The sequence below is a fragment of the Lipotes vexillifer genome, unplaced genomic scaffold (genome assembly GCF_000442215.2).
Source record: "Lipotes vexillifer unplaced genomic scaffold, Lipotes_vexillifer_v1.1 scaffold221, whole genome shotgun sequence".
NCBI lineage: Eukaryota > Metazoa > Chordata > Mammalia > Artiodactyla > Lipotidae > Lipotes > Lipotes vexillifer.
Window position 1 is genome coordinate 1,310,628 of NW_006772957.1, and position 20,169 is coordinate 1,330,796.

The following is a 20,169-nucleotide window of genomic DNA, read 5'->3' on the forward strand; positions in this document are numbered from 1 at the left end:
TGCTGAACGTGTGCGCACTGCTTAATGACCCAGGTGGGACTGCCCCACTAGGGTAAAGGCTTTCATCCAGCTAAGCCTTCCTGATATAATTATTTGGGGAAAGTGGGTAGCAAGATTTGAAAGTGAATTCTTCACTGCAGAATATAAACCAAGTAAGGATGAACACAGCAATTACTACATGACTTCCAAGTCTCATAAACAGAGTTCTCAGAGCCTAGGCCTCCAGAAGATGAAAACTGGTATTCTTTTATTTTTTTATTCAACAAAGTCCCATGGAGACTACCAGGAGTTAGATAGTCGGGTTCCAGGGGTTCAAACAAGAAAGACTTGAGCTCATAATCTAGACAAAGGCCAGAGAACACATCTAATACAGTATGATAAGGGCCAAGTACGGCAGATACAAGGCCACATGGAAGCAGAGGAGAAGCACTTGTTAAGAGGAGGCGGGTATAAGGGTTAGGAGAAGCTCCCATGATGCAGTGACATTGAGATGAGTCTGTAAGTATGTTAGCCAGCTCCCTTGGCTGTGTACAGACTATACTTGATAACAGTTATACAAATTCCCTCTATGACCATGTGGCTTACACAGAGAGTAAAGGGAAAAAACAAAAATGAATAAGAGGGTGGAATAAGAGACTGGTGTTGGAAGGCTGGGAAGGGAACACGAGCCTACCCAGTTAAGTAGGTATTATTCCCATTTTACAGATGAAAAAACTGAGAGTTGTATTAAAGGTTGTTCAGGGTTGAGCCTAAGACAGTATGACTCCAAGGTCTAAACTTTTTATTCTGAATATTGATTCTGTCTAGGTTTCAGGCTTGAGCTCCCCGTTTAAGCACTGGAAGTTTCAAAAATGGTTTGGAGAAAAAGTTCTGTTTCCTGGCAGGAATGGCAGTCTTGCATGAGGTTTGATAGAAGTGATATTAAGAGAAAGGTGTACTCTACTACACTTCAGATCACATTATTCTCAGGGAATAGCTTATAAAGGAGGAACGATTCTACAAAGATTTTAAGTATCCCTTTGAGTTGATATCTGCCTTCACGGTCACCTTCTTTGAAGATTGCATCTGTACCACTGTCAGAGCATGGAGAATATTTTTGATGACACCAATAGTCACCTAAATCCCCACCTAGTATTGACTCATCTTTCTTCTGCTAACTAAATGAATTGTTGACAGTTCTTTTACTATCTACGGATACCACAGAAAGATTGGCTCTCCAGAGCTCTTTTATTTTTCTGACCATTTTAAGCATGATTTTCTAGAGTCCTGCTTACATTTATTGTTTTGTGTATATCATTAAAATTGATTTACCAGGAATTCCATCCAATTCTATGAACCTTGATTGGAGTCATACAAATTGATGGTAGAGGCCACTGGAACTTGGAAACATGAGTGAAAGTCCTAGTCCTGCCATTGGTTGGCCCTGAGTATATGTTTAATTCCATCTTAGGTTCTCTGTCAAACAGTGATAATATCTATCTCATGGGCTTCATTTTGAGGTTAAGTACCATAACGTTCATGAAAGAACGGTGAGCTGCTCTTCAGATAATTCTCCTTTTCTCTTTTCTTTTGGGTGTTTAGGAATATCCCCAAATGTCTTCTGAATCATTACAGAAAGAGTAAATCATGCCCCATGTGGTCGTTAATGGTACAGTTTTTAAGATTTGTAATCTGTATATGATAGGTCGGGCAAATTTATTAACCATATTTAATTAACTGGAACATACTGTTCTGAAGATAACTGGGATGATAAGACTATTACTGTAACTTATTAAAGCCAATTAAAACTTTCTGAAGATTTAAGATGTGATTTTATTCACTTTTTAAAAAAGAGTTTTAGCCTTGGGGTCCATAGTTGCTGAGATTCCATTTTAAAATATTGTCATTTTTTGAAAAAATCTGTCCTCATATAAAACCTCTTATCAAATAAGTAGGACGCTACAAGAGGCTTTCACACTTCCTCTATATCTTTGTTTACCCGAGTCCCCTGAATTACCATTTCTCTTCTGTTTATTTTTTAAAGCTAGTGTTCTCAAAGTTTGAGGGTTTCTTTTTTTCAGGTTTTTTTCACTACCCACTTATTTTGAATAGAGTATTTTGTTGTTTTTGCTCTTGTCGCTATTGATTTTAAGGATGCAAGAGATTTTAATATGTTGCTGGCCAAGCTGAAGGAATAAACGGAGAAGGAGAGATTGAAAATGTAGGTGGAAGAGATGGAGAGAAGGTGATCATGGATGCAGAAGGAGTCAACATCAGAATGGTAGCAAACACAAAAATCAAAGGTGGTCCCCACAATGATGGTAATTAGCAAATTAGCAAACGAGAACAGAGACGTTTTGAGGCAGAGAGGAAAGCATCTCTTAGCACACAATTGTTTTAGTCTTTTCAGGAAAGTAGAAGTGTGGTCATATGATGAGAGCAAGTGAGTATGGACTCAGAGCTTGAGAGCATCTCTGGGGAAGGCAGTACGATGTCCACCACCAAAATGTAACAGTATATTGGGCAGCAGCCTAATGGACCCAGCTGCATTTTAAAATGATAAGTTTGCTGGGAAACCCATGGATATAGTAAGGAAATTTATCTAGCAATTCCAGTAACCAAGTAACCCAGGAGTTGGTAAGTGGTCAGGCAGATGTGAGGAAATGCCAAAAGTCTTGATTTAGTAAATGCTGATCAGGGAGACACCTGAAGTGAAGGAGGTGTAAAATTGGGAAAAGTAGAAGGGCTCCAAGGACTGGCAGTCCTGATAAAGACAAGAGCAGAGTCTGTGATTTTTCTGGTAGTTTTATTCTTCTCAGAATGGGTACAGTGTGCTATTACTAAATCCCAGGATTGAGGTAAAAGATGCTGGCTTTTCACATCTTGAAATGAGAAAACTAGTTTCCTTGTAAACTTCATTAGAAGTCACTGCTTGACCGTGTGTTAAACCCTCCAATGATAGGTTTTGGTATTATTTCTCTGCTACACTGTACACTGTACATCATTAACGGATTATATCTGCACATTTCCTTTCTTCCTTCTCCTTCCATTTGATAAACTTTCCCCACATGCACTCCTGAGAGTCCGTGTAACATCTCTACATTCTGTGCCAATGGTGAGATCTTTCATTGCTGGCTAGAAGCTTACCAAACGTACTGTTATTTAAGAGGAGGTTACCCACATACCTGATCTGTTCTGCCTCTCGGCTCTGTGTCCACAAACTCCAGAGGATCCTCGACTCTGAAGTTCAAGAATAGGAGCAGAAGAATCTTCGGTGACAGACAGAGGGGACAGTTGTCTGCTGATGCTACTGTGTGAACTGGGGCAGTTGGCTCCCGGTTTACATCGAGTAACTGATGATCTGGAGGTACCTGGGAAGAAAGGGTTCATACCAGTTTGAGAATTTTTTGAAGGAAAACAGATTTTTAAATGCCTTGGCAGTAAAATATATGGAACATTCATCGAGTTCATTTCTAATTTTAAAAAAGGGGGTCCTAAAAAGAGAATGCTATGTTGGCAAGGTCTGTGTCCCTAAGACAAAGGGTCTTTTTAGATAAATCCATTAACTGGAAATGAACATTAGAAAATGGTGTTTGGGTTGACATATCTGTTCTGAATTAGAAGTGTTATCACAGTCAAGTAGTTTACCTCAGGGAAAGCAAAGTGACGATACGCTTGCCTCCTCCTTTTTCTTCGTAAGGCTGACTGTTGAATTCCTAACTGGTGAGACTGCCAACAGGGTCTCCTGTTAAATCCACTATACACTTTTCCATCAGATTGATCACTAAAATCCAACTTTGCTGTGTCTCTCTGCTCTGGCTAGGATTTCCAATATGTTGAATAAAAGTAGCGAGAGTGGAATGCTTTCAGCTTTTTCACTGTTGAGAATGATGTTAGCTGTGGGTTTGTCATATATGCCCTTTATTATGTTGAGGTAGGTTCCCTCTGTGCCTACTTTCTGGAGAGTTTTTATCATAAACGGGTGTTGAATTTTGTCGGAAGCTTTTTCTGCATCTATTGAGATGATCATATGGTTTTAATCCTTCAATTTATTAATATGGTGTATCACATTGATTGATTTGCAGATATTGAAAAACGCTTGCATCCCTGGGATAAATACCACTTGATCATGGCGTATGATCCTTTTGATGTATTGTTGGGTTTGGTTTGCTAATATTTTGTTGAGGACTTTTGCATCTACGTTTTTGCATCTGTGATATTGGCCTGCAATTTTCTTTTCTTGTTATATCTTTGTCTGGCTTTGGTATCAGTGTGATGCTGACATCACAGAATGAGTTTGGAAGTGTTCCTGCCTCTGCAAATTTTTTTGAATAATTTAAGAAAGATAGGTGTTAATTATTCTCTAAATGTTTGGTAGAATTCACCTGTGAAGCCACCTGGTCCTGGACTTTTGTTTACTGGGAGACTGTTTTTTTTTTACTACGGATTCAGTTTCATTACTGGTAATTAGTCTGCTTATATTTTCTATTTCTTCCTGGTTTAGACTTGGGAGATTGTACATAATTATGAATTTCTTCTAGGTTTTCTGTTTTATTTGCACATAGTTGCTCATAGCAGCTATGATCCTTTGTATTTCTGCCGTGTCCATTGTAACTTCTCCTTTTTCATTTCTGATTTTTTTGATTTGGACCCTCTCTTTTTCTTGATGAGTCTGGCTAAAGGTTTATCAATTTTGTGTATCTTTTCAAAGAAATAGGTCTTAGTTTCATTGATCTTTTCAATTCTGTAGCCTCTATTTCATTTATTTCTGCTCTGATCTTTATGATTTATTTCCTTCTACCAACAGGTTTTGTTTGTTCTTTGCTTTCTAGCTCCTTTAGGTGTAAAATTAGATGATTTATTTGAAATGTTTTCTTTTCCTGAGGTAAGCTTGTATAGCTATAAACTTTCTTCTTAGAATTTCTTTTGCCGAGTCCCATAGATTTTGAGTCATTGTGTTTGTGTTTCATTTGTCTCCAGGTATTTTTTAATTTCCTATTTGATGTCTTTAGTGATTCATTGGTTGTTTAGTAGCATATTGTTTACCTCTACATGTCAGTGTTTTTTGCAGTTCTTTTCTTGTAGTTGAATTCTAGTCTCATAGTGTTGTTGTTAGAAAAGATGGTGATATAATTTCAATTTCCTTAAATATACCGAGGCTTGATTTTGTGGCCTAGCATGTGATCTGTCCTGGAGAATGTTCCATGTGCACTTGACAAGAATGTGTATTCTGCTGCTTTTGGACGAATGTTCTCTCTATATATGTATCTGTTAATTTCATCTGGTCTAATGTGTCACTTCAGGCCAGTGTTTCCTTCTGTCTGAATGATCTGTCCATTGATGTAAGTGGGGTGTTAAAGTCCCCTATTAGTATTATGTATGTTATTGTTGATTTGTCCATTTATGTCTGTTAATATTTGCTTTTATGTATTTAGGTGCCCCTATGTTGGGTGCATGTATATTTACAATTGTTATATCTTATTAGATTGATCCCTTGATCATTATGTAGTGTCCTTTTTTGTCTCTTGTAACAGTCTCTACTTTTTTTTTTTTTTTTTTTTTTTTGCGGTACGCGGGCCTCTCAGTGCTGTGGCCTCTCCTGCTGCGGAGCACAGGCTCCGGACCCGCAGGCTCAGTGGCCATGGCTCACGGGCCCAGCTGCTCTGCGGCACGTGGGATCTTCCCGGACCGGGGCACGAACCTGTGTCTCCTGCATCGGCAGGTGAAGTCTCAACCACTGTGCCACCAGGGAAGCCCAACAGTCTCTACTTTAACTCTATTTTAATTCTGTTCTGTCCGACGAAAGTATTGCTACCCTGGCTTTCTTTTGATTTCCATTGGTATGGAATACCTTTTTCCATCTCTCACTTTCAATCTGTTTATGTCTTTGGATATGAAGTGAGTTTCTTGTAGGTCTTGGTTTTGGATCCATTCAGCCACTCTATGTCTTTTTTTTTTTTAATAATACTTTTTTAAATTGAAATATTGCTGATTTACAGTTTGTGCCAATCTCTGCTGTACAGCAAAGTGACTCAGTTATACACATATATACATTCTTTTTTTAAAAATATTCTTTCCATTATGATTTATCCCAGGAGATTGGATATAGTTCCCTTTGCTATACAGTAGGACCTTGTTGTTCGTCCATTCTAAATGTAATAGTCTGTAATAGTTTGCATCTACGAACTCCAAACTCCCAGTCCATCCCTCTCCCCCTCCCCTTGGCAACGACAAGTCTGACCTCTGCCTGTGAGTCTGTTTCTGTTTTGTAGATAGGTTCATTTGTGTCACATTTTAGATTCTGCATATAAGTGATATCATATGGTATTTGTCTTTCTCTGACTTACTTAGTATGATGACCTCTAGTCACATCCATGTTGCTGCAAATGGCATTATTTTGTTCTTTTTTTATGGCTGAGTAGTATCCCATTGTATATATGTACCACTTCTTTTTTATCTATTCATCTGTAGATGGACATTTAAGTTGTCTCCAAGTTTTGGCTATTGTGAATAATGCTGCTAGAAACACAGAGGTGAATATATCTTGTTGAATTATAGTTTTGTCTAGTTATATGCCCAGGAGTGGGATTGCTGGATCATATGGTACTTCTATTTTTGGTTTTCTGAGGAACCTCCCTACCGTTTTCCATAGTGGCTGCACCAACTTACATTCCCACCAACAGTGTAGAAGGGTTCCCCTTTCTCCACACCCTCTCCAGCATCTGTTATTTGTAGACTTTTTAATGATGGCCATTCTGACCAGTGTGAGGTGGTACCTCATTGTAGTTTTGATTTGCATTTCTCTAATAATTAGTGATGTTGAGCATATTTTCATGTGCCTACTGGCCATCTGTATGTCTTCTTTGGAGAAATGTCTATTAAGGTCTTCTGCTGATTTTTCAATTGGATTGTTTTTTTATTGTTGAGTTGTGTGAGCTGTTTATATACTTTGGAGATTAATCCCTTATCTGTCACACCATTTGCAAATATTTTCTCCCATTCCATAGGTTATCTTTTTGTGCTTTTTTTGTTTTTGTTTTTTTTTATGATTTCCTTTACTGTGCAAGAGCTTGTAAGTTTGGTTAGGTTCCATTTGTTTATTTTTATTTCTATTGCCTTGGGAGACTAACCTAACAAAACATTGGTACGATTTATGTCAGAGAATGTTTTGCCTATGCTCTCTTCTAGGAGTTTTATGGTGTCATGTCTTATGTTTAAGTCTTTAAACCATTTTGATTTTATTTTTGTGCATGGTGTGAGGGTGTGTTCTAACTTCATTGATTTACATGAGGCTGTCCAACTTTCCCAGCACCACTTGCTGGAGATTGTCTTTTTCCCATTTTATATTCTTGCCTCCTTTGTTGAAGATTAATTGACTGTAGGTGTGTGGATTTATTTCTATTCTGTTCCATTGATCTATATGTCTGTTTTTGTACCAATACCACACTGTTTTGATTACTATACCTTTGTAGTATCGTCTGAAGTCTGGGGGAGTTATGTGTCCTGCTTTTTATTTTCCCCCCTCAGGATTGCTTTGGCAATTCTGGGTCTTTTATGGTTCCATATACATTTTTAGATTATTCCAGTTCTGTGAAAAATGTTATGGATAATTTGATAGGGATTGCATTAAATCTGTAGATTGTTTTGGGTAATATTGCCATTTTAATAATATTAATTCGTCCAATCCAAGAGTATGGGAAATCTTTCCATTTCTTTGAACCCTCTTTAATTTCCTTTGCTAAAGTTTCATAGTTCTCAGCATGTAAGTCTTTCATCTCCTTGGTCGGGTTTACTCCTAGGTTTTTTTGTGTGTGCGATTTAAAAAGGAATTGTTCTTTTTTTTTTACATTCTCCTTCTGATTTTCATTGTTAGTGTAAAGAAATGCAACCAATTTCTGAATGTTAATTTTGTATCCTGCTACTTTTCTGAATTCATTTATCAGATCTAGTAGTTTTTGTGTGGGTTCTTAGGGTTTTCTATATATAGTATCATGTCATCTTCATGTAGTGACAATTTTACCTCTTCCCTTCCAATCTGGATACATTTTATTTGTTTTCTTGTTTGACTGCTGTGGCTAGGACTTCCAATACTATGTTGAACAGAAGCTGTGAGAGTGGGCATCCTTGTCTTGTTCCAGATTTTAGTGCAAAGACTTTCAGCTTTTCACTGTTGAGTATTGTGTTGGCTGTGGGTTTGTCATAAATAGCTTTTATTATGTTGAGATATGTCCCCTGTATACCCACTTTGGTAAGAGTTTTTATCATGAATTGATGTTGAATTTTTTCAAGTTCTTTTTCTGCATCTATTGAGATGGGCATGTGGTTTTTAAATTTTCTTTTGTTAATGTGGTGTGTTACATTGATTGATTTGTGTATGTCGAACCATCCTTGTGAACTTGGGATGAATCCCACTTGGTCATGGTGTATGATTTTTTTTATGTGGTTTTCGATTCAGTTTGCTAATATTTTGTTCAGAATTTTTGCATCTATATTCATCAAAGATATTGTCCTGTAATTTTCTTTCTTGGTGGTATCTTTGTCTGCTTTTGGTATCAGGATGATCGTGGCTTCATAGAATGTTTTTGGGAATGTTCCCTTCTCTTCAGTCTTTCGGAAGAGTTTGAGAAGAATTGATAAATATAAGTTCTTTGTATGTTTGGTAGAATTCGCCTGTGAAGCCATCTGGTCCTGGACTTTTGTTTGCAGGGAGTTTTTTTAAATTACAGATTCTATTTCACTTCTAGTGATTGGTCTGTTCAAATTATCTATTTCTTCTTGATTCAGTTTTGGTGGGTTCTGTGTTTCTAGAAGGTTGTCCATTTCTTCTGGGTTGTCAAATTTGTTGGCATATAATTGTTCATAGTATTCTCTTATTGTTTTTTTGTATTTCTGCGGTTGAGACTTTTCCTTTTTCATTTCTTATTTTGCTTATTTTCATTCTCTCTCTTTTCTTCTTGGTGAGCCTGGCCACAGGTTTGTCAATTTTCTTTACCCTTTCAAAGAACCAGCTCTTTGTTTTATTGATTTTTTGCTATTGTTTTTTTAAATCCCGATTTTATTTCCTCCCTGATCTTTATTATTAACTTTCTTCTGCTGAATTTAGGGTTTTGTTTGTTCTTGTTTTTCTGATTCTTTTAGGTGGTAGGTTAGGTTGTTTATTTGAGATTTTTCTTGTTTTTTTTTTTTGAGGAAGGCCTGTATCGCTATTAACTCCCCTCTAAGAACTGCTTTTGCTGCATCCCATAGATTTTGTATGGTTTTGTTTTCATTGTCATGTGTCTCAAGATATTTTTTAATTTTCTTTTTGATTTCCTCAATGACCCACTGGTTTTTTAGTAGCATGTTTAGTCTCCATGTAATCGTTTTTTTCTCATTTCTTTTCTCTATATCTTTTGATCGGAGCATTTAGTCCATTTACATTTAAAGTAATTATTTATATGTATGTTCTTATTGCCATTTTGTTAATTGTTTCTGGGTTGTTTTTGTAGGTCTTTTTTTTTTAAATTCCTTTATTTTTTCTCATCTCTTGTGATTTGATGACTATCTTTAGTGTTATCTTTTTCTTTTTTGTGTGTGTATCTATTATAGGTTTCTGGTTTGTGGTTACTATGAGGTTTTTATATAGCAATCTATATAGATGCATGATTGTTTTAAGTTGCTGATTTCTTAATTTCAAATGCATTCCAACAACCCTGCATTTTACTCTCCTCCCCTCACAATCATTGCTTATTGTGAATATAGATAATTTTACTACTTTTGTCTTTTAACCTTCCTACTGGCTTTGTGAGGGGATGATTTCCTACCTTTACTGTGGATTTGCCTTTACTGATGAGCTCTCTCCTCACATGATTTTCATGTTTTTCACTCTGTCCTTTTTTGCTTAGAGCAGTTCCTTTAACAGTTCTTTTAAAGCTGGTTTGGTGGTGCTGAACTCTTTTAGCTTTTGCTTTTCTGTGAAGCTTTTGATCTCTCCATCAAATCTGAACTGAGAATCTTGCTGGGTAGAGTATTCTTGGTTGTAGGGTTTTCACTTTCATCACTTTAAAAATATTGTGCCACACCCTTCTGGCTTGCAGAGTTTCTGCTGAAAAGTCAGCTGATAACCTTCCATGAGTTCCCTTGTACATAAAGTGTTGCTTTTCTCTTGAAGCTTTTAATATTCTCTATCTTCAAGTTTTGCCATTTTATTTACAATATGTCTTGGTGTGTTCCTCTTTGGGTTAATTTTGTATGGTACTCTCTGTACTTCCTGGATTTGAATGTCTGTTTCCTTTCCCAGGTTAGGGAGGTTTTCAGCTATTATCTCTTCAACTATGCTCTCAATCCCTTTCTCTCTCTCTCCTCCTTTTTGGACACCTATAATGCAAACATTAGTGCACTTGATGTTGTCCCAGAGGTCTCTAAATTGTCCTCATTTCTTTTTATTCTTTTTTCTGTTCAGCATAAGTGATTTCCACTACTCTGTCTTCCATCTCGTTGTTCTGTTCCTCTGTATCATTTAGTCTACTGTTGATTCCTTCTATTTTTTCATTTCAGTTATTGTATTCTTCATCTCTTTATATTTATTCTTTAATGTTTTCTAACTCTTTGTTAAAAACTTCTAACTTCTCACTCTGTGCATCCATTCTTCTCCCAATTTTTTTTTTTTTTTTTCTTTTTGCGGTACGCGGGCCTCTCACTGTTGTGGCCTCTCCCGTTGCGGAGCAACAGGCTCCGGACGAGCGGGCTCAGCGGCCATGGCTCACGGGCCCAGCCACTCCACGGCATGTGGGATCCTCCCGGACCGGGGCACGAACCCGTGTCCCCTGCATCGGCAGGCGGACTCTCAACCACTGCGCCACCAGGGAAGCCCCTCTCCCAATTTTTTGATCATCTTTACCATCACTATCCTGAACTCTTTCTCAGGTAGATTGCCTGTCTCTACTTCACTTAGTTCTTCTTCTGGAGTTTTATCTTGTTCCTTCATTTGGAATATGTTCCTCTGTCACCTCATTTTGCCTAACTTGCTATTTTTATTTTTATGTACCCCCTGGTAAGTTGTTCATATTTCCTGACTTTGGAGAAGTGGCCTTCTGTAGGAGACATCCTATGAGTCCCAATAGCACACTCGACTCTTGTCACCAGAGCTATATGCTCTAGAGGTTCCTTCTATGAGGACTGTGTGGGTATTTCTGTTGTGGCGAGCTGACTACACCAGTGGTCTGGTAGGTTTATTTGGCCCTGGTATGGTTGGTTGCCAGGTCCTGCCTTGTGCAAAGGCTGTCAGCTGCTGGTTGGTGGGGTCTGATCATGAGGCAGCTGACTGCAGAACCCTGGAGGTCCCAGGGCTAGTGCTGTGTTACTGGTGGGCAGAATCAGGGTCCAGGAGAACCTGGGGCTGTTGCCCACCTACTGGTGGATGAAGCCAGGTCCTGGGGCTTGTGCCGGCCTTACTGATGGACAGAGCCATGTCCTGGGGTCTGGTTGCAGGGCCTAGGGGTCCCAGAGCAGGTGTCAGATCTCTGGTAGGTGGGCTGGTTCCTGACATGGTTGGCTGCAGGGGCTGGTATCTTGAAGCTTGTGTTGTCCTCCCAGTGGGCAGGGATCAGGCTCAGCCAGATCCAGGGCAGGCCTAGTCCATAGACTGGGATGTTGCTGGGTTTTTTTGTGGCTGGTGTCTGCCTGCTGGTGGGTACAGCTGGGTCTGAGGCTAGGACAGGCTCCTGGTGGGTGGGGCCTGGGCCCCACATGGTCTCTGGCTGGAGGCCCTGGGGGTCTTGGGTCTATTGACTGTGCACTGGTGTGTGGGGCCAGATCCTGGGCCCTCTGGTAAGGAGGGCCATGTCCAGAGGTGGCTGTGGACCCAGGGGTCTTAAGGCAGCTTGTCTGATGGTAGGTGGAGCTGTGTCAGTGTCCAGTTAACTGTTTGCCCTGAGGCATCTCAGTACTGGTGCCTGCAGACTGTTGGGCTGCAGTGGGACTGGGTTCTGTGGTAATAATCTAGAAGGAAGATTCCAGAATGGTGTTACCATGTGGTAGAAGGAGCTCCCCAAAATAACTGCTGGGAGTCTATGTCCCCAGGGTGAATTGGAGTTATCTCCTGCCTCTCCAGGAGACTCTCTAGAGCTCAGAAGGTAGGTCTGACCCAAGCTCCTACCAAATTACTGCTTCTACCCTGGGTTCCAGAGCATGTGAGACTTTGTGTGAGCCCCTTAAGAATAAAGTCTCTATTTCCCCCAGCCCTCTGGGGCTCCCAAAATAAGCCCTGTGGCCTTCAAAGCCAAATGCTCTGGGGGCTTGTCTTCCCAGTACAGAACCCCTGGGCTGGGGAGCCTGAAGTGGGGCTCAGACCTCTCACTCCTTTGGGAGAACCTCTGCAGCTGTAATTATTCTCCTGTTCGTGGATTGCCCACCTGGCAGTATGGGCTTTGTCTATATTACTGTTCCGCCCCTCCTGCTGTCTCATTGTGATTCCTTCTTTATATTTTTAGTCGCAGAATATTTCTTCTGGTATGTCCTGTTTTTTTTTCATTGATGGCTGTTCTGTTAATAACTGTGATTTTGGTGTGCCTGTGAGAGGAGAAGAGCTCAAGGGCTTCCTACTCTGCCATCTTGTGCCTCACAGTTATGTTTCTAATTGAGTATTTTAAACAAAAGAGGCTGTCTAAAATTCAGGGACCTCTCATTTATTCATGTTCTTCAAGAGGGGTGACACTCAGATACTCCAAGAGTAATTTTTAATTTATCTTTCAGGTATCTTTTATAATTTATGTTTACATGAGGTGTGCCTTCTTGTGTTTTCTTAGGTATCAGGTTTCATTTTGTGATTACTCAGCAGTTGTAGGTGGAAAGGAGGAAGTCCAAAAATGGGTTGAGTACCAAGTTGAGATGGGGTTGAGATAAAATATTGGCCATAGTTACTAAAAAGTTGGTAAATCACATGTAGATAGCAAGTGTTGAATTTGTAAGCCAAACTAGTGATATCTCTTCCTCATTTTCACTGCAGTGTTATGTCCTGGCTTCTCTACCTCCTGGTCCTTATGCAATATTGCTCAAATCTCATTGCCAGCTGCCAGCTGCCTCCCACTTGCTGATTCATGGAAGAGACCCGAGAATAGCTGAGCCACTGGAGGCATTTAAACCATTGTCCTAAAAAGGCAAATTTAAACTCAGAGCCAGGCCCAGAGGCATGTTCAGAGCTTAGTCCATGAAACAGTCATCTCAGGTCCTGGAAGTGAAGACACTGGCCCACGCTATTTGGTCTTGTACTATCAATTAATATAAAGCCAGCCCCGACAAAAATAAATATTCAGAATGTCACCTGGGATACAGTCAAGGATCATAAATAAATCATATTTATATTGTATTTTATATGCCACAGTGAGTGCCTGGGTATTGCAAATTCAGTTAGTGAACAGTGTTCAGACTTTGACAGGTATTGAGGATAAACTGCATTAGGAGTGAAGGATTGGAAGTCTCCCATTAGTCACACTAGATGGTCCCTGGCCCCTTGTAAAGACATCTGCTCACCTGAGCCATTGTGTTTGGGCCACCTTGTGCCATTTTTCATAATTGTCCAGGCATAAGAATATGGTTTCTTCATCTGCACTGGTTAGGCTCTGCATGCTTCCCAAATCAATTTAACTCAACAAGTAGTTACTAAGCACCTATTCTAAGGCAGGTATTGTGTAAGGAACAGGAGTTAGACAAATGATGAATACATGGTCCATGACTTCATGGAACTCTCGATATAGTATTGGAGTCAGACATGTAACCCATTAACTATAATGTGAACAGGAGAGCAGGAAGAAAGGGAGTGAGTGGTTAATTCAGCCTGGAGTAGGAAAGGTTCTATGGGGCTTTGAAGGATGAGCAGGACTTTGCCAGGCAGAATTTTATGCTGAGTCAGAGAAAATTGTAGAGCAAATACTCGAGTTGGAAAGTGTATGCTATGAAACTTAATAGTAAGATGCTCAACTCAAAGATGCTGAATTCTGAGTACAAAAGAGCACTGAAAATCCCATCCTTCTATCCTTGCCTGTTACTTGAAAAGGAACTTTGGTATAACTGAGATTCAGAGAGAACATGGTGGTTAAGAACACAGGTTGTTTAAATCTGGGGATACCTGGTAGGAATCTGGCTCAGGCATGTATAGCTGCACAACACTGAGACAGAAGATGGCCGTGTAATCTCTCTCAGCCCCAGTTTTCTCTCCTGTTCTACCCACATCTGAGGAGTGTTGTCTGGATTAAATGGTCCATAGAACATACTCAAGAAATGTATACTGTTATTACTAATAATGACCAGGTAAACAGAAATGACCATTTGTACTATTTTATCAATCTCAATGTTTGACTTCATGAAATAGAAATCCAAACTGAACTGGTTTAGCAAAAATGGGGAGTTTTTATGAGTTTAGCAATCAAAGGGTAGGATGGCCAGGGATGTTCCTAATCCTCAGGAACAGCTGGAACCCAGGGCATGGTGTAGCTGAACAGCACCCCCATTTCTCACTGCTGGATGCCAGATTCATTTCTCCTCACTTGGCTGCCACCTGCCTTTCTCTGCAGAAAACCTGGTTGTTCAAAGCCCTCAAGTTTCCAATCTCATAGCTTTAGCCTCCTGGGAAAAATCTAGCTGTTCATAGTCAAAAAATCTTGAAAAAAGAACTTGTGTCTTTTACTGATTCCTGGTCCAATTTCTGTCGCCAGAGAACACTGCAACAGGCTGCAGCTCCCAGGAAAGTATGGGTGGAGCTGGGCAGACAGTGCCTTGGGTTTCCACTTAGAGACTTCAAAGCAAAAAGGGCAAAGAACTACAGCTGCTGAGTAAGCAACTGCCTAAACAGATGGAGGACAAGGTGTGGGGGTCTCAGAAAACAACTTGAAAAGCCAAGCTGATAAAGATTAATTGGGAAAAGGTCTTTGGAAAGTAGGTGAGAGAGAAGCAAAGTGTCAGGTGAGTTTCTGTGTGACTGAGTGCAAGATGACTTGGAAGATAATGGATAGGCCAGACTCTATTATTCAAACAAGGGTCCTGCCATTGACTCTTATTTCCCATCACCACAAAACATCAGTGAAACATTTGGTTCTACTAAGCCCTATGCTGAAAACAGCTACAGATCTTATCCTGAATTGCCCCAAACTATGGTGATTACCTGAAACACCACATGTACCACAGGCACCCAAACCTAAAGAGATAATGCAAACACAGAAGGCAATTACACAATCCAGGGGAGGGGGGAGGGAGGTGGGGTGAGAGGGATAAGAATTGCTATATGATAAGAAGCAGAATAGTATCCTGAAAAGACTTCCCTGAAAAGCAGGACGCCAAGTGGCTGATAAGTCACTTGACCTCTCTTTGTCTGCATTTATCCTGCTCTGAAATTTAATAATTGGACAAAATGATTTCCTAAATCCCTACAGCTTTCTCTTCTTTGATTTAAAGATTTTTCAAACAAGCACCTGAAAATCATGTTTAATCATACAACAAACTTTGTCTATTTTCAACCAATTTTTTTTTAGCCATTTATATTAATCAAGGTTCCAGAAGGAAGAGATAACCAACTCAAATTAGGATAATTTATTAAAAGGTGGTCAAGATACAGGGCTATAGGGCAGTGCTTCTAGCATCATCTGGGAGCTTGTTAAAAATGCAAATTGTCAGCAGCCATCTCAGACATATGAATCAGAAACTTTGCCATGGGGGTAACTAGTGACCTGGGTTTAAGGAGCCCACCAGGCGATTCCAATGCAAGCTAAAATTTGAGAACCACTGTGGGTGAGAAACCAGAGTGGGTAGGGGAGTACCCAGGTTTAGCAACAGCTCTTACTGCACTTGGGCCTGAAAGGACAAGGGGAGGGAGTGATTAGAAAAATCTGGAAGGAGAGGGTTGCCTGACATGAGTTATGACTTTTCATTAAGGTAGGCATTCATCTGGGGGATCCTGATAATACTCCCTTCCTTTGATATCCTATAGGGACTCCCCATTGGTTATTAAATTGAAGCCAGAGAGCAAGAAAGTCTGTTTTGTAGTCCCTAGAGTTCTGCTGCCAGAGGCAGGTGTAGGAGGGGCAAAGAAGGCATCTGATATCCATGTTTCTACAATAGGATTATAATCACAAAATCAGGGGTTGGACCACGTGATCTTCTAGCATTAAGCTTCTTTAATTGATGATTCTTCCAATCAGTCTCTTGCAAATTGTATTTTAAACATAAAACTACCTTTGATGATTTTCAGCTAAACTTTTATTAGTTTGTTTCTCTTAAATATCTGTGAAGCTGTTGTAATCACTGACAAAAACATCAGAGACAGAAATGTAATCCTGAATTTTGACTTGGAATTGGTTGGAAACCCTAATAATTACGGTGACATTTTGTCTTATAAAGAAAGAAAACATCAATAATTCAACAAAAGATGATGTGAAAAGCTGTATTTCAGCTTTTTGTCTCATATTCCATTGACTTCCAATGGCAGTAAATATTCCTTCTAGTAAAGGAATACTGTCATCAGCAATGGTTGGATTTTCATAGAAGACCATATGGAATTTGCCAAAATTTCTTTTTAAAAAATTTAAATATAGTTGATTTACAATATTATGTTAGTTTCAGGTGTACAGCTTCAGATTCTTCTCCATTATAGGTTATTACAAGATGTTGAATATGGTTCCCTGTGCTATACAGTAAATCCTTGTTGTTTATCTATTTTATATATAGTGGTGTGTATGTATTATTCCAGTCTCCTAATTTATCTCTTCCCTCCTTTTTCCACATTGGTAACCATAAGTTTGTTTTCTATGTCTGTGAGTCTTTCTGTTTTGTAAATAAGCTGATTTTTATTATTTTTTTAGATTCCACATATAAATGATATCATATTTGTCTTTCTGCCTGACTTCACTTAGTATGATAATCTCTAAGTCCATCTATGTTGCTGAAAATGGCAATATTTCATTCTTTTCACGGCTGAATAATATTCCATTGTGTGTATATGTGTGTGTGTGTGTGTGTATACACACACATATATATACCACATCTTCTTTAACCATTCATTTGTTAATGGACATTTTTAAAAAATCTACCATATTCATTTCCTTTTTTAAAAAAGATTTATTATTTATTTATTTTATTTTTGGCTTCATCAGGTCTTAGCTGCGGCATGCAGGGTCTTCACTGAGGCATGCGGGATCTTTCATTGTGGTGCACAGGCTTCTCTCTAGTTGTGGCGTGTGGGTTTTCTCTTCTCTAGTTGTGGCGCGCAGGCTCCAGGGCACGTGGGTTCTGTAGTTGTGGTGTGCACGTTCCAGAGTGCATGGGCTCTGTAGTTTCCAGCACACGGGCTGTAACTGAGGCACACAAGCTCAGTAGTTGTGGCAAGCAGGCTTAGTTGCCCCATGGCAGGTGGGATCTTAGTTCCCTGACCAGGGATTGAACCCACATCCCCTGCATTGTAAAGCAGATTCTTTACCACTGGACCACCAGGAAAGTCCCTGTTGACGGACATTTAGATTGCTTCCATGTCGTCGTGGCTATTGTGAATAGCACTGCAATGAACATTGGGGTGTACGTATCTTTTTGAATTAGAGTTTTATCTTTTCCAGATACATATCCAGGAATGGGATTGCTAGATCATATGGTAACTCTATTTTTAGTTTTCAAGGAGCCTCCAGACTGTTTTCCATAGCAGTTGCACCAATTTACATTCCTACCAACAGGGTTCCCTTTTCTCCACACTCTCTCCAGAATTTATTACTTGTAGACTTTTTGATGATAGCCATTATGATTGATATGAGGTGATATCTCGTTGTGGTTTTGGTTTGCATTTTTCTAATAATTAGCGATGTTGAGCATTTTTTTTCATGTGCCTGTTGGCCATCTGGATGTATTCTTTGGAGAAGTTTATTTAGGTCTTCTGCCCATTTTTTGATTGGGTTGTTTGTTTTTGATATTGAGTTGTATGAGCTGTCTGTATATCTTGGAAATTAAGCCCTTGTCAGTCATGTCGTTTGCAAATATTTTCTCACAGTACATAGGTTGCCTCTTCATTTGTTTATGGTTTCCTTTGCTGTGCAAAAGCTTATAAGTTTGATTAGGTCCCATTTGTTTATTTTTGCTTTTATCTCTTTTCCCTTGGGAGACTGATCTAAGAAAATATTGCTACAATTTATGTCAAAGAATGTTTTGCCTATGTTCTTTTCTAGGAGTTTTATGGTGCTATGTCTTATATTTAGGTCTTTAAGCCATTTTGAATTTTTTTGTGTATAGTATGAGGATGCATCCTAACTTCATTGATTTACATGAAGCTGTCAAGTTTTCCCAGCAGCACTTTTGAAGACTGTCTTTCTCCATTGTATGTTCTTGTCTCCTTTGTTGAAGATTAGTAGGTGTGTGGGTTTATTTCTGAGCTCTCTATTCTGTTCCATGATCTATATATCTGTTTTTGTGCCAGTACCACACGGTTTTGATTACTGTAGCTTTGTAGTATTGTCTGAAGTCTGGGAGAGTTATACCTCCAGCTTTGTTCTTTTTCCTCAGGATTGCTTTGTCAATTCTGGGTCATTTGTGGTTCTGTGTAAATATTAGGATTATTTGTTCTAGTTCTGTGAAAAATATCATGGGTAATTTGGTAGGGATCACATTAAATCTGTAGATTGCTTTGGGTAGTATGGCTATTTTAATAATATTAATTCTTCCAATCCAAGAGCAGGGGGTATCTTTTCATCTCTTTGAATCATATTCAGTTTCCTTTATCAATGTTTTATAGTTCTCAGCATATAGGTCTTTCACATCCTCAGTTAGGTTTATTCCTAGGTTTTTTTTTTTTTTGACGCAATTTTAAACAGGATTTTTTTTTTTACTTTCTCTATCTGATATTTCATGGTTAGTATAAAGAAATACAGCAGATTTCTGTATACTGATCGTGTACCCTGCTACCTTGCTGAATTCATTTATTCTAATAGTTTTTTAAATTGAAGTATAGTTGATTTACAATGTGCTAATTTCTGCTGTACAGCAAAGTGACTCAGTTATACATATATATACATTCTTTTTTTTAATATTCTTTTCCATTATAGTTTATCCTAGGATATTGGATATAGTTCCCTGTGCTATACAGTAGGGCCTTGTTGTTTATCCATTCTAAATGTAATAGCTTGCATCTACTAACCCCAAACTCCCAGTCCATCCCTCTCCCCCCACCTGCCTGTCCCCACCACCAGCAACCACAAGTCTGTTCTCTATGTCTGTGAGTCTGTTTCTGTTTTGTAGTTAGGTTCATTTGTGCCATATTTTAGATTCCACATACAAGTGATATCCTATGGTATTTGTCTTTCTCTTTCTGACTTATTTCACTTAGTATGATAAACTAGTTGCACCCATGTTGCTGCAAATGGCATTATCTCATTCTTTCTTATGGCTGAGTTGTATTCCATTGTATATATGTACCACATCTTCTTTATCCATTCCTCTGTTGATGGACATTTAGGTTGTTTCCATATCTTGCTTATTGTGAACAGTGCTGCTATGAACATTTGGGTGCATGTATCTTTTTGAATTACGGTTTTCTCTGGGTATATGCCAGGTGAGGGATTGCTGGATTGTATGGTAGTTCTATTTTTAGTTTTTAAAGGAACCTCTATACTGTTCTCCATAGTGGCTGTATCAATTCCCACCAACAGTGCAAGAGGGTTCTCTTTTCTCCACACCCTCTCCAGCATTTATTTTTTGTAGATTTTTTGATGATGGCCATTCTGACCAGTGTGAGGTGATACCTCATTGTAGTTTTGATTTGCATTTCTCTAATAACTAGTGATGTTGAGCATCTTTTCACATGACCATCTATATGTCTTTGGACATATGTCTATTAAGGTCTTCTGCCGATTTTTCAATTGGATTGTTTTTGTTGTTGTTGTGTGAGCTGTTTGTATATTTGGGAGATTAATCCCTTATCTGTCACATCATTTGCAAATCTTTTCTCCCATTGCATAGATTATCTTTTCATGTTTTTTTTTTGTTTTGTTTTGTTTTTTTCGTGGTACGCGGGCCTCTCACTGTTGTAGCCTCTCCTGTTGCAGAACACAGTTCTCAGCGGCCATGGCTCATGGGTGCAGCCACTCTGCGGCATGTGGGATCTTCCCAGACCAGGGCACGAACCCGTGTCCCCTGCATCGGCAGGTGGACTCTCAACCACTGTGCCACCAGGGAAGCCCTTCTTTT

At 39.2% G+C, this 20,169-nt stretch overlaps 1 protein-coding gene across 1 annotated transcript in view; it reads right to left on the reverse strand.

Annotated features, from left to right (window-relative positions):
* The window catches only part of SLC35F4 (solute carrier family 35 member F4), a 292,375-nt gene that overhangs the window by 24,075 nt on the left and 248,131 nt on the right, over positions 1-20,169 (reverse strand). The window contains exon 2 of the mRNA XM_007447957.1: positions 3,165-3,350. Coding sequence (XP_007448019.1) covers positions 3,165-3,350 — 186 coding nt within the window. The remainder of the gene's footprint in view (positions 1-3,164; positions 3,351-20,169) is intronic.